General features: G+C 46.7%; 1 protein-coding gene across 1 annotated transcript; it reads left to right on the top strand.

The window, feature by feature from the left end:
* nsmfa (NMDA receptor synaptonuclear signaling and neuronal migration factor a) lies at nt 1–24,677 on the top strand. The gene is given in 15 exon segments (XM_055513194.1): nt 1–379; nt 7,097–7,158; nt 7,327–7,821; nt 7,824–8,204; nt 8,654–8,720; nt 12,366–12,418; nt 14,404–14,493; nt 16,893–17,023; nt 17,129–17,212; nt 17,401–17,434; nt 18,222–18,292; nt 18,456–18,535; nt 19,170–19,272; nt 21,613–21,688; nt 22,182–24,677. Coding segments are annotated over 15 exon segments (1,896 nt in total). The 5' UTR covers nt 1–308; the 3' UTR covers nt 22,280–24,677.
* The last annotated feature ends 808 nt before the right edge of the window (nt 24,678–25,485 follow it).

Here is a 25,485-nt window from a genome sequence, read left to right as displayed (position 1 = left end):
GAGAGAGAGAGAGAGAGAGGTCTGTGTATTTCCAGCCACGCTGGCAGCTGTGCAGCTTCCCCACATACATTCATGCTCATATCCGAGGAGAAACAGAGGAGAGAGGCCGACGTCTCCGGTGTTTTTGGCATCTGTGCCTCTGCAGACGCGCGCGTGACCTATCGGCTCCCGGATTTCCCTTCAACTTTGTCACCATTTTGTTTGTTATTATTTTCTTTTTGTGAATACTCTTTCCGTTGTCACGCTCCTCATCCCCCCCGCGCCTTTGGAATGAACTCCTTTGCTGCCCGCGTCGTTTCCATGTCAGCATGGGAAGTGCCGTGTCCAAAAGGAAGAATCTGAGAAACGATGCGATATCTTCCGTGGCAGCAAAAGTTAGGTGAGTGGCGCCCGGAGCTCCGCGTTCGGGTGCTCGGCGGGTCCCGTGGGGGTGCGTGGGGGGTGCACGAGCCCGGCGGAGTTGCAGCGAGGGGCTGCTGTGTTTGGGTGAATTGCCACTGCGCTACCGCGAGCCTGGCGCTGTTCTGCGCAGAGCCTCGATGCGCCTGTCGGCTGTCCCGTCTAGACCGACGGCGTCTGAGCCCGCGGACGTGCGCTATCCCCCGTAACCTGCCGCTGTGATGCGCAAATGGCGCTCTCCCGCAGGGCTGCTGCCCTCTAATCCCCGCGCGTTGTGTCTTATTAGGAGTAGATGGCTCACTGGAGCAGAGCCCACGGACGGAGCCGTTCCAGCGCAGCCTCATTGTGTAATGAAAGTCATGCAGAGGCAAAGCGGACTCAAGTAGCCCTGACGCGTTTCCTCACTTTGGGATCGACCAAAAATCACCTGTAAGAGGAAGCAGCGCGTCGTTTTCGGTTTTATTGTAATTAACCGATAAGTGCTTGGTGTCCGGAAGCGGGCGGGTAAATGATCCAGCCGTCGAAGAATCAATCACCGCGATCGATTGGGGCATTTGCAGTGATCGCCCATCGCGGTCCGTCATTGGAGCCGTCGGTGAGGGCAGCTCCGGAGAGGCAGCCTGGCTCCAGTCCAGCGTCAGGGCTGGAGACGGTCCGGACGGATCCGCATCCGGCCGCTACGGCGGCGGCACGTCCGCGAGCCACAGCCGAAGCACGTGCGACTGTGGCATCGTGTGTCCACGCATGAAGTGCACAATCCCGAGTGAGCTCGGAATACAAATGAGACGCGGGTGGGCTCCGTCGCCCCACTGCAGGCTCGTGGGTTTAATTCACGCTATGACCTTGACTTGAGCACACTCTGGATCCATAGATGTGGGCTGCCTTCACAGTGGGACGTTCCCTCGGTGTGCGTGCGTGTACAACAGAAAACCCAGTTACCCGCGTGTCTATATGTGGCACGTGCACTCAGGTATTCATTCCCTGTCTACTTGTGTGTTCATCTCGCAAGCCTCGGCTTCACCCAGTGTTCTCACGAATACACACACACACACACACACACACACACACACACACACACACACACACACACACACACACACACACACACAGGTCAGAGAGTAATTTGTGGGAATTGATAACAGAATGAATATTGTGTTATAGTGAATACTGTCCACATTCAATATTTATCAGCGTTTCACCTGCCCACGACCCCATGAAGCCAACAGAGGTTCCACATCACTTCAAACACGTGTGTGTGTGTGTGTGTGTGTGTGTGTGTGTGTGTGTGTGTGTGTGTGTGTGTGTGTGTGTGTGTGTGCATTGACACATACATTAGACTCTCCATTTCATCTGTTCTCTTCTTGTTGGACCTTCATTTTCTTGACAAGCATTTAGCAACTTACAGTAGATCTATGTTCATCTGTTTTGCAACTGGAAACAGCTGGAGTTATTTGTTGATGATGCGAGGTCACAGTTGATTATTTTCATCCAGCTGTATTTAGAGGAAGTCCTTTTATAGAAACGACATTGTTTAGGTTTATTGCTACAAGGGTTCTTCTAGCAGGTGTGTTTGCACTGAGGTGATGGTTCTTCTGGACGTAAAGCATCAGTCTCTTACTCCAGCCCTTTGCTTCGCTAAATATAACCACAAACCTAAGTTTGAGTCATCATCTTTTATCACCGCTTCAGCTTTATGTGCAGCACTTAACCTCCTGTTGTGAAACCTCTTGTTGATCCTGATGTAATCTTCATTCTGACCTCGTCCTAATCTGAAAATAGCAGCATAAAGAAATGAAGATGGGTTTGTTAAATAACATCGCTAAATATCAGGCCATAAGAGTTGTTCCAGTTGGATATTGTTTTGCAACAGCAATGATTTTGCTGAGTTCCCTCTGAAAAGTGTCTGGAGGTCGGAGTCTGTCCTCACCAGATAAATGATCAGTGTCAAAGGCCTGAACGCTGGCGTGGGACAACACAAAGCTCTTAAATTCGGGAAAACATGCAAAGACGGGAAAGTCTGGCTCCTGGCGTCAGCCGCTCGCCTTGTGCATGTTTATGGATTGCTGGTTACGAAACAGGTCACACTGTCCCCTCACGAGAAGAAGCCAGAGAGGGGAAAAGAGAGAGCGCGAGCGAGCGAGAGAGAGAGAGAGAGAGAGAGAGAGAGAGAGATTACTTCCAATTTATGCAGCACAATTCTGCGACGTGGCGTGAAAAAGCAAACGCTTTGATCTTTCCATCAGCCGGAGAGGAGGGCGTTACGGCTGAAGAGCGTCGGACAGCGGTGTTCGCCGTGCGGTGGGGGAGGAGGGGGAGGAGGGGGGGAGATGGCGCCGCAGATCAAAGGGTGCACGCATGCAGATGAAATACTGTGCCTTGGTTTGTTTGGGACAATCGACAGGTGCTGCTGTCTTTGTTAGAGCCGGGCTGAGGGCTGTTATGTAACGGTCAGAGACGGACACAGACTATTTCCTGGGATGTTCTCTGCTTATTGTTTTATCAGGGGCGAAGCTGTGAGCTGTGTCCTGGAGCAGAGCCTTTGCTTTGAACTGGACAGACGTGTTTGTGCGTCGCTGACATTTTAATCAGCTCTCTGATCAGTTGCTTTCTTCCCCCCGCGTCCCATAATGCACCACACTTTCAAGGCTGCAATTAACATCCCCCCGTTCCCCCGGGGCTCCCGGCGCGTGCAACACGCCTGTCTACAGGTCCTCGGCTGCGCTGATGTATGTGCGTGTTCATGGGAAACCCAATTCAATTAGTGCGTCCGAGGGTCACGTTCGATCACGTTGCGAGTGAGGACTCTGGTGGTTTGGCCGCTGACCAGCGGAATCCATGCCAAAACATTAACGGCCTGTTTTTCCCAAATTATAAATGAAGTTCCCATAAAAGTGCAATCACAAATATTTGAGCAAAGTTGAAAAGCCAGAAAAAGTCTGATTCATCGAGAGGCAGCTCTAAATTCGTATTTTTTTTCTGCGAAGAACGGAAAACGAAAAGTAGAAAGTCACAAAAGTGGAGAGTGGAAAATAAGAACGGTTTCACCACCTGCACCATTAGTGAGCATAAAGCAGCGAGCCAGGAAAGGTCGTGTTTACAGTTCTGTTCCATCTGTTAAGTGTCTTGGTCCATTAAAGCGGCTGAGATGCTCAGATGCGTCTTCCTGTTGCTGAGGATCCCTTTATGCGGCGCCGTCGCAACGTGGTCGAGAAGCGGCCGGCGCTCGTTGTGTGTGACTCACTGACTCACTCGGCTCGTGAAATGCTAAGTACACAACGTTACAAACCCAGACTCCAGCACCAGGCGGTGTGACGGGCCCAGAACCGGCCCGGTGGGTAGTCAGTCCTGAGTGTGTGTGTCTGTGTGTGTGTGTGTGTCTGTGTCTGTGTCTGTGTGTGTGTGTGTGTGTGTCTGTCTGTCTGTCTGTATGTGTCTGTGTGTGTGTGTGTCTGTGTCTGTGTGTCTGTCTGTCTGTGTGTCTGTCTGTCTGTATGTGTCTGTGTGTGTGTGTGTCTGTGTCTGTGTGTGTGTGTGTGTGTGTGTGTGTCTGTCTGTCTGTCTGTATGTGTCTGTGTGTGTGTGTGTCTGTGTCTGTGTGTCTGTCTGTCTGTGTGTCTGTCTGTCTGTATGTGTCTGTGTGTGTGTGTGTCTGTGTCTTTGTGTGTGTGTGTGTGTGTGTGTCTGTGTCTGTGTCTGTGTGTCTGTCTGTCTGTGTGTCTGTCTGTCTGTATGTGTCTGTGTGTGTGTGTGTCTGTGTGTGTGTGTGTGTGTGTGTGTGTGTGTGTGTGTGTGTGTCTGTGTCTGTCTCTGTGTCTGTCTCTCTGTCCGTCCGTCCACCCATCAGACTCGGTTTAGGACTGCGATTCAACCAGCGTCCTTCGCTGTCATATGATCTCATCTGGTCCGAGTCCAGGATGCAGAACCCGATTGTCTGCCGTCACTGTCCCTCTTGTTTGGATTGTGTTTACACGGCCGCTCTGTAGTAAATATACATTTTTAATCAATCAGCACAGAAACCCACATGTCACTGTATGTTTATCTTCAAGTCCTTGAAGAGGTTTAAGGCCCTTGAGTTCTTTGCAGTTACCCTGATGAGCAGCCTGTCGTCAGTTCAGTCTCTCACTCATTGTCCTGACTGTACTCTCTCTCGCCCTCTCTCTCTCTCTCTCTCTCTCTCTCTCTCTCTCGCCCTCTCTCTCTCGCCCTCTCTCTCTCTCTCTGTCTGCTCATTTCCTCAAGTTTACTCCACCTCCGCTTTCACATGTCCCCATTTTTCCTCCTCGTCCCTGCTTTAATCTGCTCCCCTCCCCAACCCGTGCCTCCCTCTCCCCAAACCTCTGTCACATGTCTCAGAGCATGCGGGACGAATCTGAAATCTGCTCGCCAAGCTCTCCTTTTCTTTTTCACCCGGGTTTCGCGCTTCTCACGTCCTTCCCGATGCGTCCGTGTCCCCGACGGGCCGCGTGCTCGCGTCATACGTGACGCCGGGGGCAAAGCAGTAATGTGAGAGAGCGCGGCAGCGAGAGGGGCTTTGTTTGAGATGGATTGAGAGGCATTATGCTATATCCGCTTCCAGCTCAGTTTCCTCTCATGTATAATGGATGATGAAAGTATCTTGCACCATTGTTTGCTGATTCTAATCAGAGTGCCCGGCCTGTTGAATAATAAAGCAGCGGGGCAAAATGAAAACGTCCGAGGGGCACCTGCTGATTAGAGCGTCTGTAACAGGGAACGTTATATGACATCAGCGCGTCATCTGTTCCCACATTATGCAGACACACACGCCACAACGGTAGAAGTCGAGGTTTTCACATAGGTGCAGTGTTCCAAAATTGCAGCATGGGCTATTTTTAGATGTGTAGTGGAAGAAGCTGGATGGCGTTGCAGATGCGGAGCCTCTCGAACCTCTAAAAACTCATTGGCTCATTTCGAAGGATTCCTTCATTTTTCACTTCTGACGGAGTGAAAAATGAAGCTATGGATTTTAGCGTTTGACTACATCCTTTACTGAAGCCACCCCTTCGGCCAAATGGCCACCTGTTCGGCGCTGCCAGATGTTCGGGGGCTCTGAAAGTTCCCCGGATCACTTTCCCCGCGAGTATCACAACATTAACGTTGTATTACTTGAAACCTAATATGAAACTTAAGCCGAGCTTAAGAAAGCGGCCCACTCCCTGCTGCGCTTGGCTCTTCAGGCCCCTCCTCTGCTGCTCCACCACCACACACGCACGGTCCCCCAGGTATTAGTCATCACCAGATGAAAATAAATACCAATGCAGCAAAACTTACTCATCATGCGGAAATCATTTGAACGACCATTCATTTTGGAGGGTGGATTGTGGCCCTGGTTAATTTGAGGACCCCTGCTGAGTTCATGCTTCAACAGACCTGCAAAAATGATGATTAGTGCAGAAAGTTCACACCAGTCATAGTATGAAAACCCAAGTGGACTTTAATACAGATCATTTGAGGGTTTATGAGGCTGTTTACACACAGTTGTTGGAGTCTTAGTTCTTCGATTCGTATTTTGAAGGAGGCCGGGTTTCACTGAACTCCCGCTCTTCGGACGGGCTTTAATAACCCACGGAGCGACGTACGCCCACAGACGGGATCTTCTCCTGCACACGCGTACGTCCACGCCTGCAGCACCTCTGACATCAGCCGCAGCAGGAAAACGGAATCATAATCCTTCCCCCGAATGCGGCGGAGGACGCGAGCAGTTAATTAGACCTCGATAGCGGAGCAGCCGGTGAGAAGTTATATTTCAGGGTGGCTTCAATATAAACAGAATGAATTATGCATAGCGCCTAATACGTCAGGTCTGAGAAACAAAAGAAGGACGTTGACTCATCGCAGGAGCATTAGTCTGACTTCACGAGCGGCTCCTTGTGTGGACTGTGTTAAGTCAGTGAGCGAGTAATGATCTCTCTGATCAAACAGAGGTTTTTAGGAATCCGGCCGCATCAGGGTCGGTATTATGTGGTAAATGCTGTGACAATGTTGGACAATGAGGCCCAAGGTCCTTGAGTGCACTGGGAAAGGACAGTCTCCTCGTGATCCTTGCCTTGAAAATGAGTTTTTATTAGTAGCAAACGTACTGAAATGTTCCTCTCACGTCCTCTCGGCCCCGGATTCATTTCACCAATCATTATTTCTAATAGTTATTGCTGCGCTGCATTTCCTGCTCGTGACCAGGATGACACTGAAAGCGCGTCTCCATCAGCGGTCAGCGTTGCTCAGCATCAGAACCTGGGCCCGTTTTATTCAGAGGAAGCCCATTGTGATGGCGCTTCTACTCTGTGGAGAAACCGGCAGATATGGAGCCAGTCGTTCCTCTTCTTCAGGTGCCGTCGGGGTTAAACGTTCCTCTTGACGCGAGATGCAATAAACGCAGGCGTCCTGAAACAAACACACTTATGATCCGCTCGCTGCAATTACATCCACCGACGCATCCAGACCAGAGGTTGTACTGAGCCCAAAACACTGTGTCTGCGGCTGCCGTCTCTCACCGCCTCCCGCTTTCAGCCTGCTGCTGCCTGAAGTGTGGAGATAAAACAGCTGCATCTTAATCTGTGGGTGGCACAAACCTACAAAGGAGGCAATTAGGTTCATAATTTACAATCCCCCCCCCGCTCCTGCTGCCCATGAATTAATGTCTTTATATGTGTCATGTGTGTGTGTGTGTGTGTCCCCACAGAGCAGCGCGAGCTTTTGGAGAGTACCTGTCCCACACACACCCTGAAAACCGAAACGGATCAGGTCAGCGCCTCTGCCACCCTCCCATCTGTCCGTCACCCTCATGCTCATCCTCCCTTCTCTTGGCTCTGTGCTGGACGTGATGATGATCCACTCTCTCTCCCATGCTCGACTCGACCCGCTCGTTAGCGCCCGTCGCGTGCCTCAACTCTCGCCTCTGTCCTCCCCCAGCTCATCTTCTCTGTGAGACCTCCGTGGGCCCCGACCCGGAATCGCCGACCGACCCGGTCGGCCCGAGCGACAACAACAACCTCCGCCCCTGCAGCGACAGCAAGGGCCCTGAGGCCAAGCCGCAGCCCGGCTCGGTGAAACAGCCCCTGGGCGCGCTCCAGCCACGCCCCCCCCCCATCCTCGCCGCCGCCGCCGCCAAGCCAGCGCGGCTGTCCCTCGAGCGCAGCTTCTCGGTGGAGGAGGACCGGCAGAAGTGTGTTGAGTGCACGCTGCAGCCCGCCCGCGTGTACACCATCACCTCCCAGCACGGCATGCTGATGAGCAGCGGCCGGGGCAGCAAGGAGAGCCTGGAGCTGGACGTCCTGAAGGAGAAGTCGGGGAGCGGCGGGCCGGGATCCAGAGGTGGGCTGGTCCAACCCTCCACCTCCCCCTCCTCCGCCACCTCGTCCCCCACCCAGCACCACCCCCCCAGCATCGCGGGGCGCCCCAGCTCTTCGGCTCCACCACCAGCACAACCACCACCCCCCACCACCCACCACCACCCTTCTCCTCCGCCTCCCCCCTCAGCCGCCCTCCTGTAAGTGTCGCTGGCTCCCAGCCCCATCATGTTCCAGCCCACTCCCACCACCACCATCACCCGTCTCAACCTCCGCTGCAGAGCTCCGTCAGCGCTCACAACATCCGCAGCTGGGGCGAGGGGGGGAGGGGCGAGTCCGAGTGCGGCGGGCTGGCGTGCGACCCGTGCAGCGGCGGCGGCGGCGCCCCCTCGCGGAGCCAGGGCTCCCTGGACCTGGAGAGCACGTCCCGAGAGGCAGGCAAGCAGCACCGGCGGCTAGAGAGGATGTGGAGTGTGGACCGGGTGACTGGGCTGGAGAGAGGTGAGAGGGCGGAGAGCACAGGAAGGCAGAGGCGCCCACATTCCAAGTGTGGAGGGTTGGGTTGTGGACCAGAGATGAAATAGCATCTAGCTGCAATATGGTGATGCTCGATGGGATCCAGTTCCTCAGCTCGAGCTTTTAGGTGTAACGGTTCCACCCTGTGAGCGTGAACCAGCTTTGCTGCTTCTATCGCAGCGTCTCAGATCTATTTCTTCTCGGTTCTGGTGGGGATGGATGTTGGATGTGACGTGGTCTCTTCGTCTGCCCATCTCGCTCCTGTGCTGTCGCTTCCTGTGTGTCTCCCTCTCTCCATTTGTGGAGTGGTGGACTGTGAAGTGCTGGTGCCGTCGCTGGTTTTGTGCTTCCACATATTTAATCTGTTTTTCTCTGAGGGCTCTTTCCTCGAGGCCTCGGAGTCATCGTCTGCTCTCTTCTCTGTCTGATTGCAGAGGACACTAACTGGTTCCCCAAGGAAAACATGTTCAGCTTCCAAACGGCCACGACGACCATGCAGGCGTGAGTGTCCCGCCCTCGCGCACACCCACAGCACACACACAGCTAACGGACACACTCAGTGTATGGAACGTCAAAAGGTGGTGCTGCAACCCAGAATTAACAGCCGGTACCAGTGTTTTGGGCCATTAAGCACTGATTGAGTACTTCACGCCAACCTTTTTCTAAAGCATGCTATAAGGTTCTGGATTGATTTCCATCTCCCACGCTGCCACTTCGGCTCTGAAGCTATAAAGTCGGCTTGCAGCACGCTCAAGGAGAACAAAGCTTCATTTTCCACTATGGTTGTACTGTAGCTACATGATGATTAATGTATTATTGATGCATTCAAAGACAGTTTGACTTTTGGACATTAGAAAACATGAACACTTTGTAATTTTATTCTAAACCTAATTTGATTATTTATTTGTAACTGATGATAGGCTCCTTTTAAAATGAGCTAATTCACATCTCTTACTCCTGATTTTATTTGAATTTACTTTAAGTGCCCAGATTCACTCCCTTCTTTCAATGAGTATGAGTGTGAATGTCACAGTTTGAGATCAGATATTAGAGGCGTGTTGAAGTTCAGACCACAAAGTCAGACGCTATCTACAGTAAGCGGTGGTTAAATAAGCACAGAGCAGTTCGATTGTGAGGCGTTGCAAGTCGACTTCTCAACAGTGACTCACTCCTTTTGTCTTTGCCTCATTATTGCTCTCCCAGTTCTTCCCCACTGCTTTTGGCTCTGCTCACAGGGGCCTAAACTGTTCTCTCTCTCTCCCTCTCTCTTCTCCCCCTGCATGCTAATTAATCCTGGGACTCTCCAACAGGATATCGTGAGTATTCTTCTCTGCCTGCTTAACCCTTAACTGCTGTTACTTAACGTGGATGTTAGCATTAATCCTCCATCCTTGGGTTCACAAACTGACTGTAATGCGAGCGCTGGGTGTGTGTTTTAATGTATGCATGTGGGTGGATTCACAGTTATCTGCATCATCATTATACTAACCTCAGAACATTAGATTTTTGATGGAAGACTAAACCCTCAAATTTCACACTGCTCTCCTCCTCCTCCAACTGCACCTTCCCACTAAACCTAACTTACCTCAACTAAGCCTAACTAACTCCAACTAAACCTGAACCTGACTTAGTCTAACCTGCCTAGTTATTTGTTCTGTTGACCAAACTAACATCTGGCTGCTAGCTCAAAAAATTTGGATTTTATTTATGATAAGACTAAAACCAATGCTAACCTGTCAAACAAAATTAAATGTTAAATATAATTGAACCAAAACTGAACTAGATTAACACTAAATGTGTAATTGCTGACAATGCATAACATATATGGTTGTGTTTTTTAGTTCACTTGAAATTTTACTTTGTAGTTTTATCTTAATTTTGCATTTAAGGGCATCTATTTACATCTATTTACTGCTTAGAGAAAGACACCAGTGCATTGGTTTTGGTCTTTTCAAGAGTTTATTTTACAACAATATAGAATAAAAACAATTTAAGGGAACATTTTTGGTGGAATTTTGCTATATTTATTCTACACACCCAGAGGTACATTTATTATCATATTCAGTGTCTTCAAATACACAAACACATTAGTTACTTACATTTAGTGTAACTGTAGAAGTTCTCTAGCTCCCTCTCTGTTATGGTGTTCATCAGCTTCACAGCAGCGATTCGATTGCACCGTTCTTGTCCTGAAAGTCTGAACTTACAACCGAATGTTGAAAGTGACGCGTTTCACACCTTGCTTCCATTTTAGCGCAGTAAATGGTGAATGATCCGCACTTGCACCCGAAGCGCTTTGACGCTCATTCGGTGGCTGAGCCAGTTGGGGTTTGGTGTCTTGCCCAAGGGCTCTTTGGCACATGACCCAGTGGTGTCACTTCTGCTGCCAAGAACATTCTAATAAGTGTCACAAAAAAAGAACTTTGCTGCAGATGTCAGACGAGCAGATTCAAACTTTAACATATACAAAACACCCATTATTTCACATTATACTCTTAATTGAAAGTATCAAATGTTCAGTGGTGGAGAAATCAGACTTTTTTTCCAGGAACTGATGAAACAAGCATCCATGACTCATTCTGAGAAAGTATGAAGAATTATTAAATTCCCCAAAAATGAGCCATCTCTTGAGGAATAATCAGCGTGTGGGTTAGAAGCTGGATACTGTGCAGACTGGCACCGCTGATTTGAGCTGGTGATGTGCTTTGACTGGGGTCCTGGAGGTGACGCTAGCTGCTGCTTACCTACGGCACCCTCCCCTTCATGGCCCGAATAAACCCTGCCGCTAAAAGCCCCTGCATTCCCCCGCTCTCATCCTTTTAATGCTGTGCCGCGTCCTGGCAGGGCTTTCCGGGGATTTGTGCAGAGAAAAAGGAGAGAGAGGGAGCAGGATTCGGCCGCAGTCGTCCAGAGGTACGGCGCGTCCCCGCGCTCCTTTCTGTCCACAGACGCCGCTTGTTTACAGCCGCGGCTAATCTGACTGAGCCCCAGTGTGAACGCGGCCCTGGGAGGCGTGAGGCCGTCAGCTTTCAGAGGGGCTGAAGGGGGTGGGCTTCACTGGAGGCCCCCGCTACAGCGGCCCAGTTTCCAGAGCGGATTTGTGCTGCCAATGTTGTTATTTTTAGACAAAGCTGTAAGATCAAAAAGGGTGCAGGCCTCAAAGTCATATATTAAATCATACTGACTCGGACCGGGCTTCGTGTTCATTTCCCAATGACTTGGGTCATGAGGAAAATATGCGACGCTTGGAAACATGGAGCTGGGTTTTGCAATCATGTATAACGGCATCAATAACAAGCCCACAAACTGCTGTCACACAGGGCCAGATGGCAAATGCAACACCACGTAGTACATCTCAGTTCCTTTGACATCTGAGTGTCATCCATCTGAAGCGTCGGCATCAGTAACTTTGTGTGTTGCTTCATCTAAATAAGTGATTTGAACATTTGGTGGAGAAACAACAGCCAAACTTTCAGGGACACTTGAAAGTAAACTTAAAAAAAATAAGTAGTCACTTGAACGCATCGACCATCACATTATAAAACAAGATCACTAGAAACATACAAGTGAAAAGTTCTCAGTGTGTTTATGATGATTCGTCGTAGGTCTTATATTTGCTCCATATTAGTGTTTAGATTCTTACCACTCTCGTCCTTAACTAATAATCACCCCCTCGGCTCAGAAAAGTAAAGCAAACTGCACCGGTGCAGCAGGTTGGAGAAGTCAACTCCCTCAGAAGCTCTAATTTTACCGCTGGTGTGGGTGTTTGCTCGCAGCGGGTCCTTCAGAAGCAGCCAAATATAAAAGCGGGGTTTCCCTTCCGCCGCCGAGCGAACCTCCCGCATCTCCAGTATCTGGAGTCGCTGTGCGGTTTACGACGCCCACGCCGCCGCGGTGCTTTCCATGCACGCTGACAAGGAAATGTGTGTGTTTACCTATAATTACCTACAGCCACAAACTCCTGTTAGAACAGACAGTAATAGATAGTGTAGCTGGATAATGGCTTGACACTAACCGCCTCTCCCTGCTTTGTTGTCTCCCGCCTTCTCCTCCCTGTTTCCTCCGTTTCCTCTTTCTTGTCTCTACGTCCCGGCTCTTCCCCTGTCCTCCCCGATTCCTCCTCCGCTTTGATTTCGCTACCCACAGGAACTTCCGCAAGCATCTTCGCATGGTGGGCAGCAGAAGGATTAAAGCGCAGAGTGAGTCAGCGCGCGTGTGTGTGTGTGTGTGTGCGCGTGCGTGTGCGTGCACACCCGCCATCATCTGTGTTTACTTGTTTTCGCATGTGTGTGTGACACCGGGCGCCGACGCTTCGCTGGGCTCTGATTCTGCCGTTACCTTGAGGTGTGTGTGTGGATCCACCAGTGATGGGAGCTGTGCATGTGTGTAAGCTGTGGTTTCCTGTTGCATCGCTTCAAGTGTTTGGAGTCAACTGATTCACATGCTGGTTAGATCCTTATATACAATGAGATAAAAGAGAATCTGATGTAAATCAGGCCTATTAATGGAGAAAAGGGGAGTGTCAGCAGTCACAACAAATCAAAGGCAGAAGCTTAAATGAGTCTTAAAGCCGCGGAGCCCCCTTTTGTCCAAAGACCAGAGGAACGTGATGCAAACATACAGGACCGCTGTGTGTTTGTGAGGAAGCTGTTTGTGCACAGGTGGGACGGCGTTGTACAGATGGAGCGGCCTCATGGTTTCAGGCGGCTTCGAGCAGGGTCTCACTAGAAGTCTGTGGCAATGCACCGATCCAACAGGTGGAGCAGTGATGAGGGTTTCAGTGATGGGGGTAAAGTTTGAAGGCTTCAGAGTGAAACTAAGCAATGCATAAATCACTGCAGCAGAGAGTGAGAAAGGCCAGTCATACACAGAGATATAAGAGTACGACAACAAACTATACTATGACCCTTCTTTGACATCACACTACACTATAGCAATTTTTACATCAAACACTATAACAAGTTGTTTTTGTGTTTGTTGTTTGTTTTTGACGACACATTATGCCATTTTTAAACTGTATAAAAAGGTCATTATACCATGACCTTTTTTCCATCACATACTATACTATTAGCGTTTTTTTCATTACTTACTACACTGTCATTTTTCCATGAAATACCACTACTAATATACATACTAAGGCATGTTTTTAATCACATACTATACTATGACCTTTTTAATGACATACTATTTACTATGAACCTTTCTTTTTCGTTATACACCATGACCTTATTTTGTCGACATACTGTATTATGACCCTTTTTTTATCAAATACTGTACTGACTCATGTTTTGGACAACATGTTATTCTTTGACCTTTTTTACAGCATACATGTACTCTACTGTGGCACTTTTTGGACGACATGCTGTGTGCTATGATCTTTTTGCACAAACTATACTGTCAGCATTTTTTCATTATATACTATACTATGGCAATGTTTTTGTGAAATATACACTAAGACATGTTTTTGACAAGACATTATACTATGGCGCCTTTTTCATCCCACATTATACAAAGACCCTTTTTGATGAGATACCATAATATGACCCCACATAATAAACCATGACCCTTTTTTCATCAAATACTAAACTAAGCCATGTTTTTGACGACACATTGTACAATGACTTGTTTTACAAAATACTATATAACTTTGTCCATCACTACTATGATCCTTTTTAACAACATACTGTACTCTGGCCGTTTTCACCACAAACTGTTTTTCCATTACATACTATACTATGCCAATTTTTTCATAAAATACTATACTAAGGCATGTTTTTGACAACACATTATACTAAGGCACTTTTTTTATCACATACTATACTATGACTCTTTTTTTCTACATATGATTTTTTTTTACATACTATACTGTGGCATGTTTTTCATCACATCTTTTTGAATCACATACTACACTATAACATTTTCATGGCGCAGCCTAAACCTCCTGCCTGATTTGAGCATGCTTTAAGCAGGGCCTTATTACTTGGCCTACACGTCTCATTTGTCATTGAAATCTGTCATCCGTGTCACTTAATTTGGCTTCAATCTCAATAATCTGTATGTACACTACATCTGTGCGACCGTAGCTGCATTTGCCTATGCACATTTGTGTTTTAGGTGGGAACAGCCAGTCTGTGGGCAGTCTTGTTAGTGTGCGTGTGTGACTATCTCTTCCCACCTGCACTAGCTTTCGCTGAGCGTAGATCGAAGAGTTTCAGCCGTTCCTGGAGTGACCCTACCCCTGTCAAGACTGACTCTCCCCATGAACCCAGAGACAGTGAGTTGATGCAGAGTCACGCACGTGCATGCACTCATCTTTAGACACACACATCACAGCTCCTTCCAACAAACAAGCTGTGATCAATGGCTTTAACTTTCATGTGTGTACTTTGATTGATGCCCAGTGAAATCTAAAACTTTTCCATAAATGTAAAATAAATCTTGTGCCTGCTACAGCCTCAGAGCTATAGAGTCCCGAGGGCATATTTGGAGACATGTTCTACGTATGTGTGTAATCATAAACTACCAGCATGTCCGTTTATGCGTTCACTTCTTGCCTGGTGGATTAATTGCAGCTTGAATTTGCTTTGTGCTCACCAAGGACTTTTGTCGTTAATTAATTTCCATACACAGGTGGCTCGAATGAGGCTGAAGGCCACTAATCAGCATTTGTCAGCTATAAAAGGTTTCGTAATCAGCGCAGTGATATACAAGTATGATCCGGCAACCTTCCATAGATGCGTGTTCAGATCATAAAATATGTCCTGGGTGCATTTTGTCTTCCTTGCTTTTCATAGTTTTAATGTAAAACTAGTAAATCGTTCATATCATGATCACGTTCCAACTGTTTTTACAGCTTCATACAATCACATGCTTTAGTTGCTTTAAAGTTAAAGCCACTTGTCAGAGCGTAGGCCCTATTTTGTCTGCAAACAATGCAAACACTTAGCACATCATTTACCAAACATGTGCAGAGGTGACTTTTGGTCATTGCAGCGTTCATAGAATCTGCAGAAACAGGCTGGACACACACACAAGCACACATTCAGATTCTGCCTCTGCTGTTGACGCTGCCCCTGTCCATCCGTCCCCCTTTAACCGTGGCTCTGTCTCTGTGAGTATGTCTTCCGACGTGGAGCGTGTGTCTCAGTCTGACTGTGTCGGCTAATTCCAATGTGAGGCGTGTGTGTTTCCGAAAGGCTCCGAACGCGTGAAGCATGCGCTGTACGTCCGCGTCTGAGTGTCTGTGGTTTTGTGTTGATTCTCCACCTCCATCTTTACTGTTTCTGTGTATGAGAGTGTGGTGAAAGATAACTGAACTGTTGACGGCAGCCTGATGCTGCGGTTGATGCCTCATTCTCCTGTTTCCTGGGAGAAAGGTATTGTTCTCTGGAGGAGTGACATTAACTGTCTACCTTACTTGTCATTTTCCATTTTCCTCCTACTCACCTTCTTCCCCCTGGGTACATACAGTTTTATTAGATTGTTTACAGAGCATATTTACGAAGTCTTTAAAGTGTTGGCTGATAGAGGCGGCTTGTAAGTTTAACATTTGATATTTTATAATATAAATATACGTGAAGGAAAAAAACAATGATTTGTCCTTTCTTTATCTGTTAGTTCAGCTACAACAAGACTCCATAGACATGAAATGTGTTGATATCAGCCAACATAAGGCAAATTTTTGGGTTCAAGTCACAAAACAAGTCACTGTATTACTGTTAATGCTCAGATGGACACATTATTCAAGTGAAGTCTTTGTACAGACCCACGAAGGGCTGCATTCAAATTCACACTGAAAATGGCAGCAAAAACATTTAAATACAGCCTCATTCAACCTAATAATGTGACTCAGAGGTGCGTATGGGCCCTGCACGGTGTAGGCACTTCACAACTCCTGATGACTCAGGATTTCTTCCCTTTCTGCATTAGTGAGCTCTGTGCTGAGTCGGTGTCATTGGATGCACCGATACATTATGTCCCACACAGTAGGTGCTCCGTTAAATATAGGACAGTGGAATGTGAGGGACAGTCAGTGGTCTAATGTCATCCACTGTCTACACACTCTGGCCACCTGAAGGTGGGCTGTGGTCTGCACCAGAGGATCCAGCGAGGATGTCGTTAAGGAATATACTGCAAGAAGTGCTATTTGAATTAAATTAACAGTGATTTGGTTTCTTTTTTTTTTTTGGAGTAATAATATTAACTGTTCTGACGTTGTACTATGAGTATTGAATTATACCTCAAAATGCTGAAGATTTTAAAGTTGCAGTAAGCATAAATAACATAAGCTGATGATTAATAACGTACTAATATTTCAATATAATGCTGCCAAAGAAACACAGCTTGATGCTACAATTACCTTTTTGGAAATCCTGCTCTGTGACTTTAGTTTTTATAAGTCGCCTTGTTAGCTTATGCCAGAAATCCTGCTGCCACCTTCACATCAGTCATTCTTTTTTCTGCATCTGCCAGCTGTCTCTGCCTTCTCCCGCTCCATCTGTCATTTTTTATGTCACCGCCATCATTAACAGCTCCATACATTCTCCTCTCCTGCGCTCTCGCCTCGCTCCACATCCTGGGCACGTCCGCCGCTGCCTCCCGTTTTTCACTTTGTCTCACCCCCCCCCCTCCAGCCTGTTGGTGGGTTTATTTGTGTGTTGCGTTCTCTTCCAGGTGGAGACCTGCAGGCGTCGTGCGGTACCCTGGACGAAGGCGGCGTGGATGACAACATAGGCTGGGAGGAGGAGCGGGAGATGGAGAGGCTGGCCTGTGAGGGAGATGACTTCATACCCCCCAAAATCATGGTAAACGCCTGTGAAAGACTGATATTTGAAAGTCACAAAATCTGCTTTCCCCGGTTTCTAACTGCCTCATTTTGTTACATGTCTTTGTCTCTCTGTCACTTTCAGCTGATCTCCTCCAAAGTCCCCAAAGCAGAATATGTCCCCAATATCATCCGCAGGGACGACCCCTCCATCATTCCAATTCTCTATGTGAGTCTGACATACATAATGTTGACATGTTGGACAGATACATGCTGTATCAAATGACATTGTGTCTGGAGTTGACATATACAGTAGCTCGAGCTGATTTTACGGGGTTCAAGTAAAATACATACCTATTTCTATGTATGAAGCATTTTACCCTGTGTTTACTGGCTCTGATCTCTTTTTTCAATCAGGACCATGAACACGCCACATTCGATGATATTTTGGGTAAGTGAATTAATGTATACAATACTTAAACGCTACCAATATCTAAAGTAAACCATAACCAGAAAAGGACAAAAGGAGAGCAGAGAACCAGTGGGTTTTAAAAATGACATCCTTTAACTCCATTGAAAGACTCATTGAAAGAACAGTGATCACCTTCAGGCGTGAGCCTGCACAGCAGTTTTCCCTGGAACTCAGACTCACACTGTGGGAGGTAAAGGTCACGAAACCTTGGCTGCAATCAAACTTTTAAAGATGTCGTTTGCATCTGGTCCATTTCTTCATTCCTTCAGATCCGACTCTTTGAATCTGACTTTATATTTTTTCTCCCCATGTTTTCTGATTTCTGCATTGTCCAAAGGAACCAGTGTTCTGCAGACGTTTTTCTATAGAATGGTCCCAAGGGTTTACTTGATAATGAACTCGGCGTGGAGTAAAGCTCACACAGAGTCATTAAGCGGAGGCCAATGAATAATTCACTCTTATAGATTTCAGGCTTCCATTTTACTGGTTTTCATTGACTCGTTTTATTTTGCTGTGACATTTTCTGCTGCCTCCAGAACACAATGTAAAATTCAATTTAAGCCTCATCCTCCATTAGTGTCTCTACCGCCTATAATTACACCTGTACTTGAACTCACCCTGCAGATATTTGGCTTGTGCTCACATTCCTCTCCCTCTCTCTCTCGGTACATCGCTCCACGTCTCTTTTTATGTTGTTCTCTCCTGGTATTTTTAGTCCTTTGTCATTTACGTCAGTCCAAACGTTTTTTTTTTTTTGCTCTCTCAGAGGAAATCGAGAAGAAGCTCACAGCCTACAGGAGAGGATGCAAGTTTTGGAGGATGCTCATCTTTTGTCAGGTAAGAACAAAACAAATGTTTTTTTCATGCATTGTGGAACTGTGGTGGTAATTTGGGATATTTTAAGGGGATAATTCATAAACTTTCTTTGGAATCTTATTATTATTAGGAGATGGCAAGTTGGCAGCCATGTTGTTCACTTGCTCCCCTATGTGCTTTCTAGGGAGGTCCTGGTCATCTGTATTTACTGAAGAATAAAGTGGCAACATTTGCTAAAGTGGAAAAGGAGGAGGACATGAGCCAGTGAGTTAATATTACACTTATGGGTCCACCCCTGTTAAAAGAGCAATTCATCAAAACCCTCAAAGCTCCTCAGACATACAGCCTCCAGGTCTTATAAAGTATTTTTTTTTCACCATTAGCATACTTTTGACTTTTATTAAAACCAGAAACCAAAATTAGGGCTCAACCAAATTGAAATTCACAAAAATAAACTACTCGATTGCCAGAGAAGTCTTAATTTCAATTCATTATAAATTTTGAAGGCAATTTGTCACGTGAACTCGCGCTGCTCTTCTCAAAATAATACTCCTCCTGCAAACGCTTTACCCGCTTGATTAAATCACAGACGCGCCAGCGGGGCCGTGCTCGGCTCCCGCGCAATGTGTCATTTATGAGAAATATCTGTTGCTGCTTTGACTGAAGCATCTTTGAATTTGTGAGGTTTACTCGGTTCAGGAACATAAACACACGTCTCGCCTTCTGTTCCAAAATGATGGTAGCGGGACATTAAACAGCAGCGAGCCAATAAAAGCGCCAGGCGTTTTGCGATGGCATGTTGTTTCATATGCATTGGGGACGGGATCATTTCCTTTTGCTGTTGTAATTATGCAGACTGCCAGAAGACGTCATGTGTGTAACTGATGTCTCTGTTCAGGTTCTGGAGGAGGCTCAGTCGCTTCATGAGCAAAGTCAACCCAGAACCCAACATCATCCACATAATGGGATGCTATGTCCTGGGCAACCCCAATGGAGAGAAGGTAAAGCCAACAGCAGGAAAACATACTGTAGGAAGTTCTGTTTAGAATTTCATGCCTCTGCTTCATATTAGTGATGATGGTTTAAATGTCTGTTTGTCTGCTGATCACGTTATCCTCATGGATTCCGCAGCTTCTCGGTGTCTCTCCACTCGTCTGAATGCGATTTGATTTGTAGTGATGTTATTGGCTGTAGCAGCGTAGGAGCATACATGCTGAGTGATGCCGCATCTTTCTGGATCTGACATGAGCAAGCAATGAAAGACAACCCCCCCCCCCACACACACACACACACACACACACGCCCTTGTACAGTACTTCTATCGAAGTGAGGACCTGGCTCCTAACCATCACAACTAAAGGCTGATGTCTAACCCTTGCTCTAACCAAAATAAAAATTAAATTCTAACCTCAGCCCTAAAATCACATCTTCACCCTCAAACAGGTCTTCAAAGAATTGAGGAATGGCCAAAATGTCCTCACTTTGTCAAAATGTCCTCACTTTTGTAGGACAATACGCTTTTTGGTTCTCACTCCAATGCAAGTACAAGTACAAGTACACACACACACACACACACACACACACACACACACACACACACACACACACACACAGCCAGCGGCATTTGTCTGACCTGTCTGTTCCAGTCACGTCTGCCAGAATGCTTTGTTACATAAAGTGGATCTCTGTGGGGCTGATGGACACTCTGCCAGTCTGCACAACAGACTGCGCATCAGTGATATCTCTGCCCCGCGCAGACAAACACAAACACACACAGTTGTTTCAAGAGACACTTTGTTTCAGCGGTTTGGGCTTAGTCCCAAGATCCCAGAGTACCGTACAGTCAAACGCAGAATTAATGAATTTTGCCTTGTAATTCCACAGAAACATATGTGAGAGCATGTAGTCAAGCGGATGTGGAGACGCTGCTTTCTGAGTACAGATTCATAGCAAGCGTCTCCCACACGCATCACGCCCACGCACCAACACACGCATGCACTTTGATGTGTGCCTTGCTCTTACCCTAATCCTGCTGTAAAGTATATATTTAAGCTTATTAATACTGACACGGGCCTGCAGCCATGCTAGAGTGGGTCGACTCCAACACAAAAGGTACATTAAAGCCCCTCTTGGTTTGAAAGGAAAACATAATGACTAATGCATGATTAACAAAATCACTCAGCTAATATCAAAGGGATTTCACTTGTAAAGCACAACAAAAGCCCATATTGTAATGTTAATTTTCTCCTTAATAGCCTCGTTCTGCACCATTTTTATTGTAATGCAGGTAAAGATGATGATGCAATAGATTACCTGTTCTGTCACATGAAAGTAGGTGTGATGAGGTTCTGTGGGACATGTGAGACGCGGATCAGAAGCTGCGCTCAAACGGTGTTGAAGTTATTTTAAAAAACCGATTTCGAGGATGAGGGCATCAAAAGGAAGCCTGTGGCGCGAAGCAACAGGTGGAGCAGGTACGCGAGGGAGCCTGACCCAGTTTTCCTCTGGAGGTTTTCAGGCGCGCTTTGGTTTTTCTCGGCCCAAAGCGAACGCAAGCAGCACGCGGCAGCGTTTGATTTGTCGCCTGCCCGAGTCGCCAAGCGCTCTCTGCTCCACATCAGGCATCTCGCCGTTTTCTTTCATCTCTTTCAAAGCGGGCGCGAGCAGAGCTGCCTTTTCTTTACCACCCGCCTTTTAGAGCGGAGAAACACAAAAGGTGCGCTTGCCTTGTGATTTCACTGTCAGAGTCACGACTGAAGTGAAATGAGAAATTTGAAAAATGCATTTTAAACCCTGAAATTAAAACTAAAATGGCTGAACCGGTTGGAGCAGGGATAATTAGCTAATGACTTTATTTGCTATTGATTAATGTTCACATTAAGAACATTACATATTTTACATTAATGCATGTTGAACATTGAATTAGCATCTTAGTATCAGCCAGACAGCCTTGTTCTGGCTTTGGCTTCCTGTGTCTGATTGTAAAAGAAAAAAATATTATTTATATTACAATTGTGAATAATTGCATTTAAAGGTCAGTAACCGATTAATTCATTTCTTTAACTGCGGGAGGGCATCCAGCAAGAGGTGTAGGGATTTGCAAAGGCTTCATACAAAGAGAACAAGATCAACATCCTACAGCTTGTTTTTTCTTTCGCTCCCTCGTTACCTGCACATGAAAAATGCACCTGTGTCAGTTTCCCGGTAATGAGCCGGATTCATTGTGTCCTGTGCCGACTGTATGTTAGCGTGTTGTGCACGGCGATAGCGGCCCCCTGCTGTGAGCATGTGCGAGAGCAGTAGGATTAACGGGCGCCTGCGTCCTTATCTCGGCCCAACAGCTGTTCCAGAAACTGAAGAATCTAATGAGGCCTTATTCCGTGGAGTTCGAGTCACCGCTGGAACTGTCGGCGCAGGGTGAGTAGCCTCACACAGGACGGCGCGAGTGTGTCCAGCCTCACATCTGCAGCCGCGTTTTTATCAGACCGACTTTCACTTGAATGCATTTTCCCAGTCATGCAGACTTTTCACGCCTACAACACCCACCTAAGCCGATGGAGCACTCGTGCTCCTTTGCACTTTGAAACTCGAATCTTTTCCTTCCAAACTGAAAGTTGGAGGACGTGCAGTGCTTTCTGTTCTCCAGTATTTCAAAAGCCGAAGGAACAACGTGAAACTGCTGCCTGAGACGTCCAGAAACCAGACGTCCTCTTTTTTTATCCTCAGCGTTGGTCAGAGGGTTTCCCCATAGACATGTTCTCCTCATGGGTTCTTCCCATAATGGATTATAAATTAGACATTACAAAGGCTTTTATTGTGAACTTGACACTTTTATAAAAAGCCTATCAACAGATAACAAAATGCTGCTCCCTAAATGTGACTCAAACCTTTTCTCTTCTTTTTAATCAAGGCAAAGAGATGATTGAAATGTATTTCGACTTCCGCCTCTACCGACTGTGGAAGACGCGGCAGCACTCCAAACTCTTGGACTACGAGGACCTTTTGTGACAAAGAGGGACAGCGGACGCAGCGGAGCCCATCAGTGCCACGACAGCCCTGTTAAAAATAGCCCAGTGACTAGTAGACGACCCATCAGATCAATATGAGGCGAGCGTTGGTTGTGGAGAGGGCTGCGTAAAGAGGGGGTCCACGACGGGGGGTCCGAGACTCGCAAAAAGCCCAGAAAACAAAGGCGGCAGCTGGAGCGAGCGCATCCCAGGCGCCAACGTTCTCCGCCTCAAGTCTGAAAGCAACAGTGGAATTCAGAATTCCAACGTGTTCAGCATTTGAGGCGGCGGAGCCTCAGAGTAGTCACCGTCATCCTGCCATAATGTGGTTCTGTGTTTGACCCGGACCTCTCAGATAACCTCCGATCCCAGACGCGTACATAAATAATCCATGTCAATGTGTGTATATATGATATGAATATATTAGCATAGCTTTAGTCATGCAAATAATACTCTGAGAATAATGATGCAGCATTTATTTTTGATGTGCATTGTTGTGCAGTTTCATATGGAAATCCCTTGGAATAACTCAGGTTTTAGCCATAAAGTAATTAATACAGTACATTTGTCTATCAGAATATTGTAATCTTCATCACCATGGCTTGGAATGAATGTATTCTCTCTCTAGAAGTGTTTCTTTGGTCTGAGGCGTTGAGCTTCATGTTTTAATTTGGAAAAAAAAAATTACAATGAGCTAATTTTGTATTTGTGTGTGTGAGTGTGTGTGTGTTTGTATTTCTCATGTAAAATGAAGATAACATATCGATGTATTGTGTGTATTTTTCGCTATCTGCTCCTCCAATTGAAGCAAAGACAATTATCGCCTTCATCTTCAGGCAATTACGTTCCTTTCACACACGCGTAGTTCAGTATGATTCATGATGTCAAGAGGGATGTAACAGCCATCCAAGTGCTCCTACCCTGTAGTGTGGGAGTCGCCCTATTGATCCCCTCTGCTCCTTTGCAGAAGGTTCAAGCCACTGACTTGGCCCATGTCAACGGTGCCGGGTGCGTTCACTACTGTATCTGCCAAACACTCCTGGCCGCTGTTAACGGCGGCCAAACCAGCTTCCTCCACCTCTCCCGTCGCCGGGCGCTGATCCAGTCTGAGGGCCGGAGCTCCCTGAGTCAAACCGATCTGCCAGGAGTGTAAGCTGTTAACAGCCATCTGCTGCCTTTGCCAGGTGTCAGCTAGTTAAACGTCTAGAAATATGCACTGTGTGTGTGTTTGTGTGTGCGTGTGTCTGATCCTGACGGGTCAAAGTGGAGGCTGCTGCACATCGCAGCGCGCACACACACACATACACACACATTAACATTAGGGCTGGGACAACAAGGCTTGTAGAAAAAGTACAATTATGGCAAGGAGCAGTTTATGTATGTGAATGTTTTCTCTGTCTTTTAAAGCCGGTTTGTCAACTTGGAGTGGAGATTTCATATAACTGAAGCAGATGGACCTCTCTTAATGCTCCGTTCATGTGCTTGTCAAGGTAAAACCTTTCAGTCGTCCTTTTTAACACAACGTGTCACGGAAGGCCCGTGTTCCAGACTCATTACGGCCCGACAGATCCACTTCCCAGAGGTCTTTTAAGCGCCGGGCCAATTATTTCTGTTTGAGTTGTGAGGGTTGAAACGAAGGCTAAAACCAAAGGGCTGTGCACAGTGTGGCAGGTGGTGGTACCAGGTAGAGGATGATGGGCCGGAGTGGCTCGTTTCAGCTCCGATCAGCCCAGTAGTTGTGTTCCTGATGTCAGAGGTCCCGGCCCTAAGGTGGACAAACGCACAGATACCAATGTTCGCTAAACTCTTTGCTCATCTGTCATCATCAGTGTGTTGATATTTGGAGCATTTTGTGCAGATGTTCTTTCCGTGTGTTGTCGTCAGCCGACCCGACTGGACTGCATCTTTCCGCTGGCAGGACCCTGGTTTCTACTTGCTTTCGCCCTCCCACTGACATTGCAGTGCTGGCCCACACTTTGTCTGGCACAGACAAGTGCTCTCTCAGCCCGAGTCACGCAGTACATGTTTTCAGTACAAATTGGAGATTTAGCCGTAACACAACCTGCCACATCGCTGGGTTACTTTAAGTGCAGACGAAGCATCAAGCTGCCAACCTCTCAAAGACGCCGCCCTGAACAGCTGCTGGGTTTTACACAGTACTTTACTGTGGCGTCACTGCAGATCAGAGGAACAGACACAGGTTCATTTAAGGTCAATTCAGGAAGTGGCATCATCACAGAAATGCTGTGCAGCATCTAAAGAAACCACTGATGTGATGATTTGTTTGATTTTACTGGGCAGGAGTGACCATGATGTGAAGAGCACTCTGACTCAGGAGTTTGAGAGAGCTTTCTTGTTTTCCTCTTCACTGGAAATCTAATTAAAAGATGCAAACTACCCCCCTGTCTCCCGGTCTGTGTCGCATGATTGGCTTTTTTCATTTCATCCAACACTGTGGCAAATCAAACAAAAAAGGGGAAAGAAATGAATAAATAAATACAGTAATAATTTAGAAATGCAGAAAGAAACAGTGCAGCCAAATACATCAGAATAAAATCAATATTAAATAAACTGCTGTGGTTTAAGGCCATGCATTAAAATAATATACAAACAGGAAGTGAGTCACCAGCATACTGTCAAATATGACATAAACTGATCACTCTTACTACTGAGTCTACTAGTGAATTTCTCAATATACTTATTTATGTATTTCATATAATTTAGGATGCTAAATATTAATTATGTACACAAAAAAATGTATGAGTTCTGGATGCATTGACATGAAGACATTTTCTGTGATTCCTTCAAGGCAACGGTGCGATATATTTTGACGAGGATTCATAACAGCATTGAAATACAACTGAGTCCTTTTAACGTGAGCAAAAAACTGTAACACCATAAAATTAGCACAAGAGGTCAGTGTGGCACTGTGTTTCCAGAGGAGTGTGAGGGCACTGCTGGATTTATGGTTTATGGATTGGGTAGAAACAGACACACGGTTCTTCTCTTCTCTATCTGCTCACCCAACGTTAAAAACACAAGAGCTGCAGCTCTAGTCCCTGAAGTACTGGGCTCAAATGCAGAGCAGACACATCCAATCCAACTGATCTAAGTCGATATAAAGATAATAATCCACGATACATAAACAGCAGTCCAAAATAACTAATACTAAACCTAATCACTGTGCTTTTACTCAGTGTGTATAAA

This window comes from Betta splendens, chromosome 12 (assembly GCF_900634795.4).
Source record: "Betta splendens chromosome 12, fBetSpl5.4, whole genome shotgun sequence".
NCBI classification, from domain to species: domain Eukaryota; kingdom Metazoa; phylum Chordata; class Actinopteri; order Anabantiformes; family Osphronemidae; genus Betta; species Betta splendens.
Note: the sequence above shows the minus strand (reverse complement) of the source record. Positions and strands in the feature narration are given on the sequence as shown.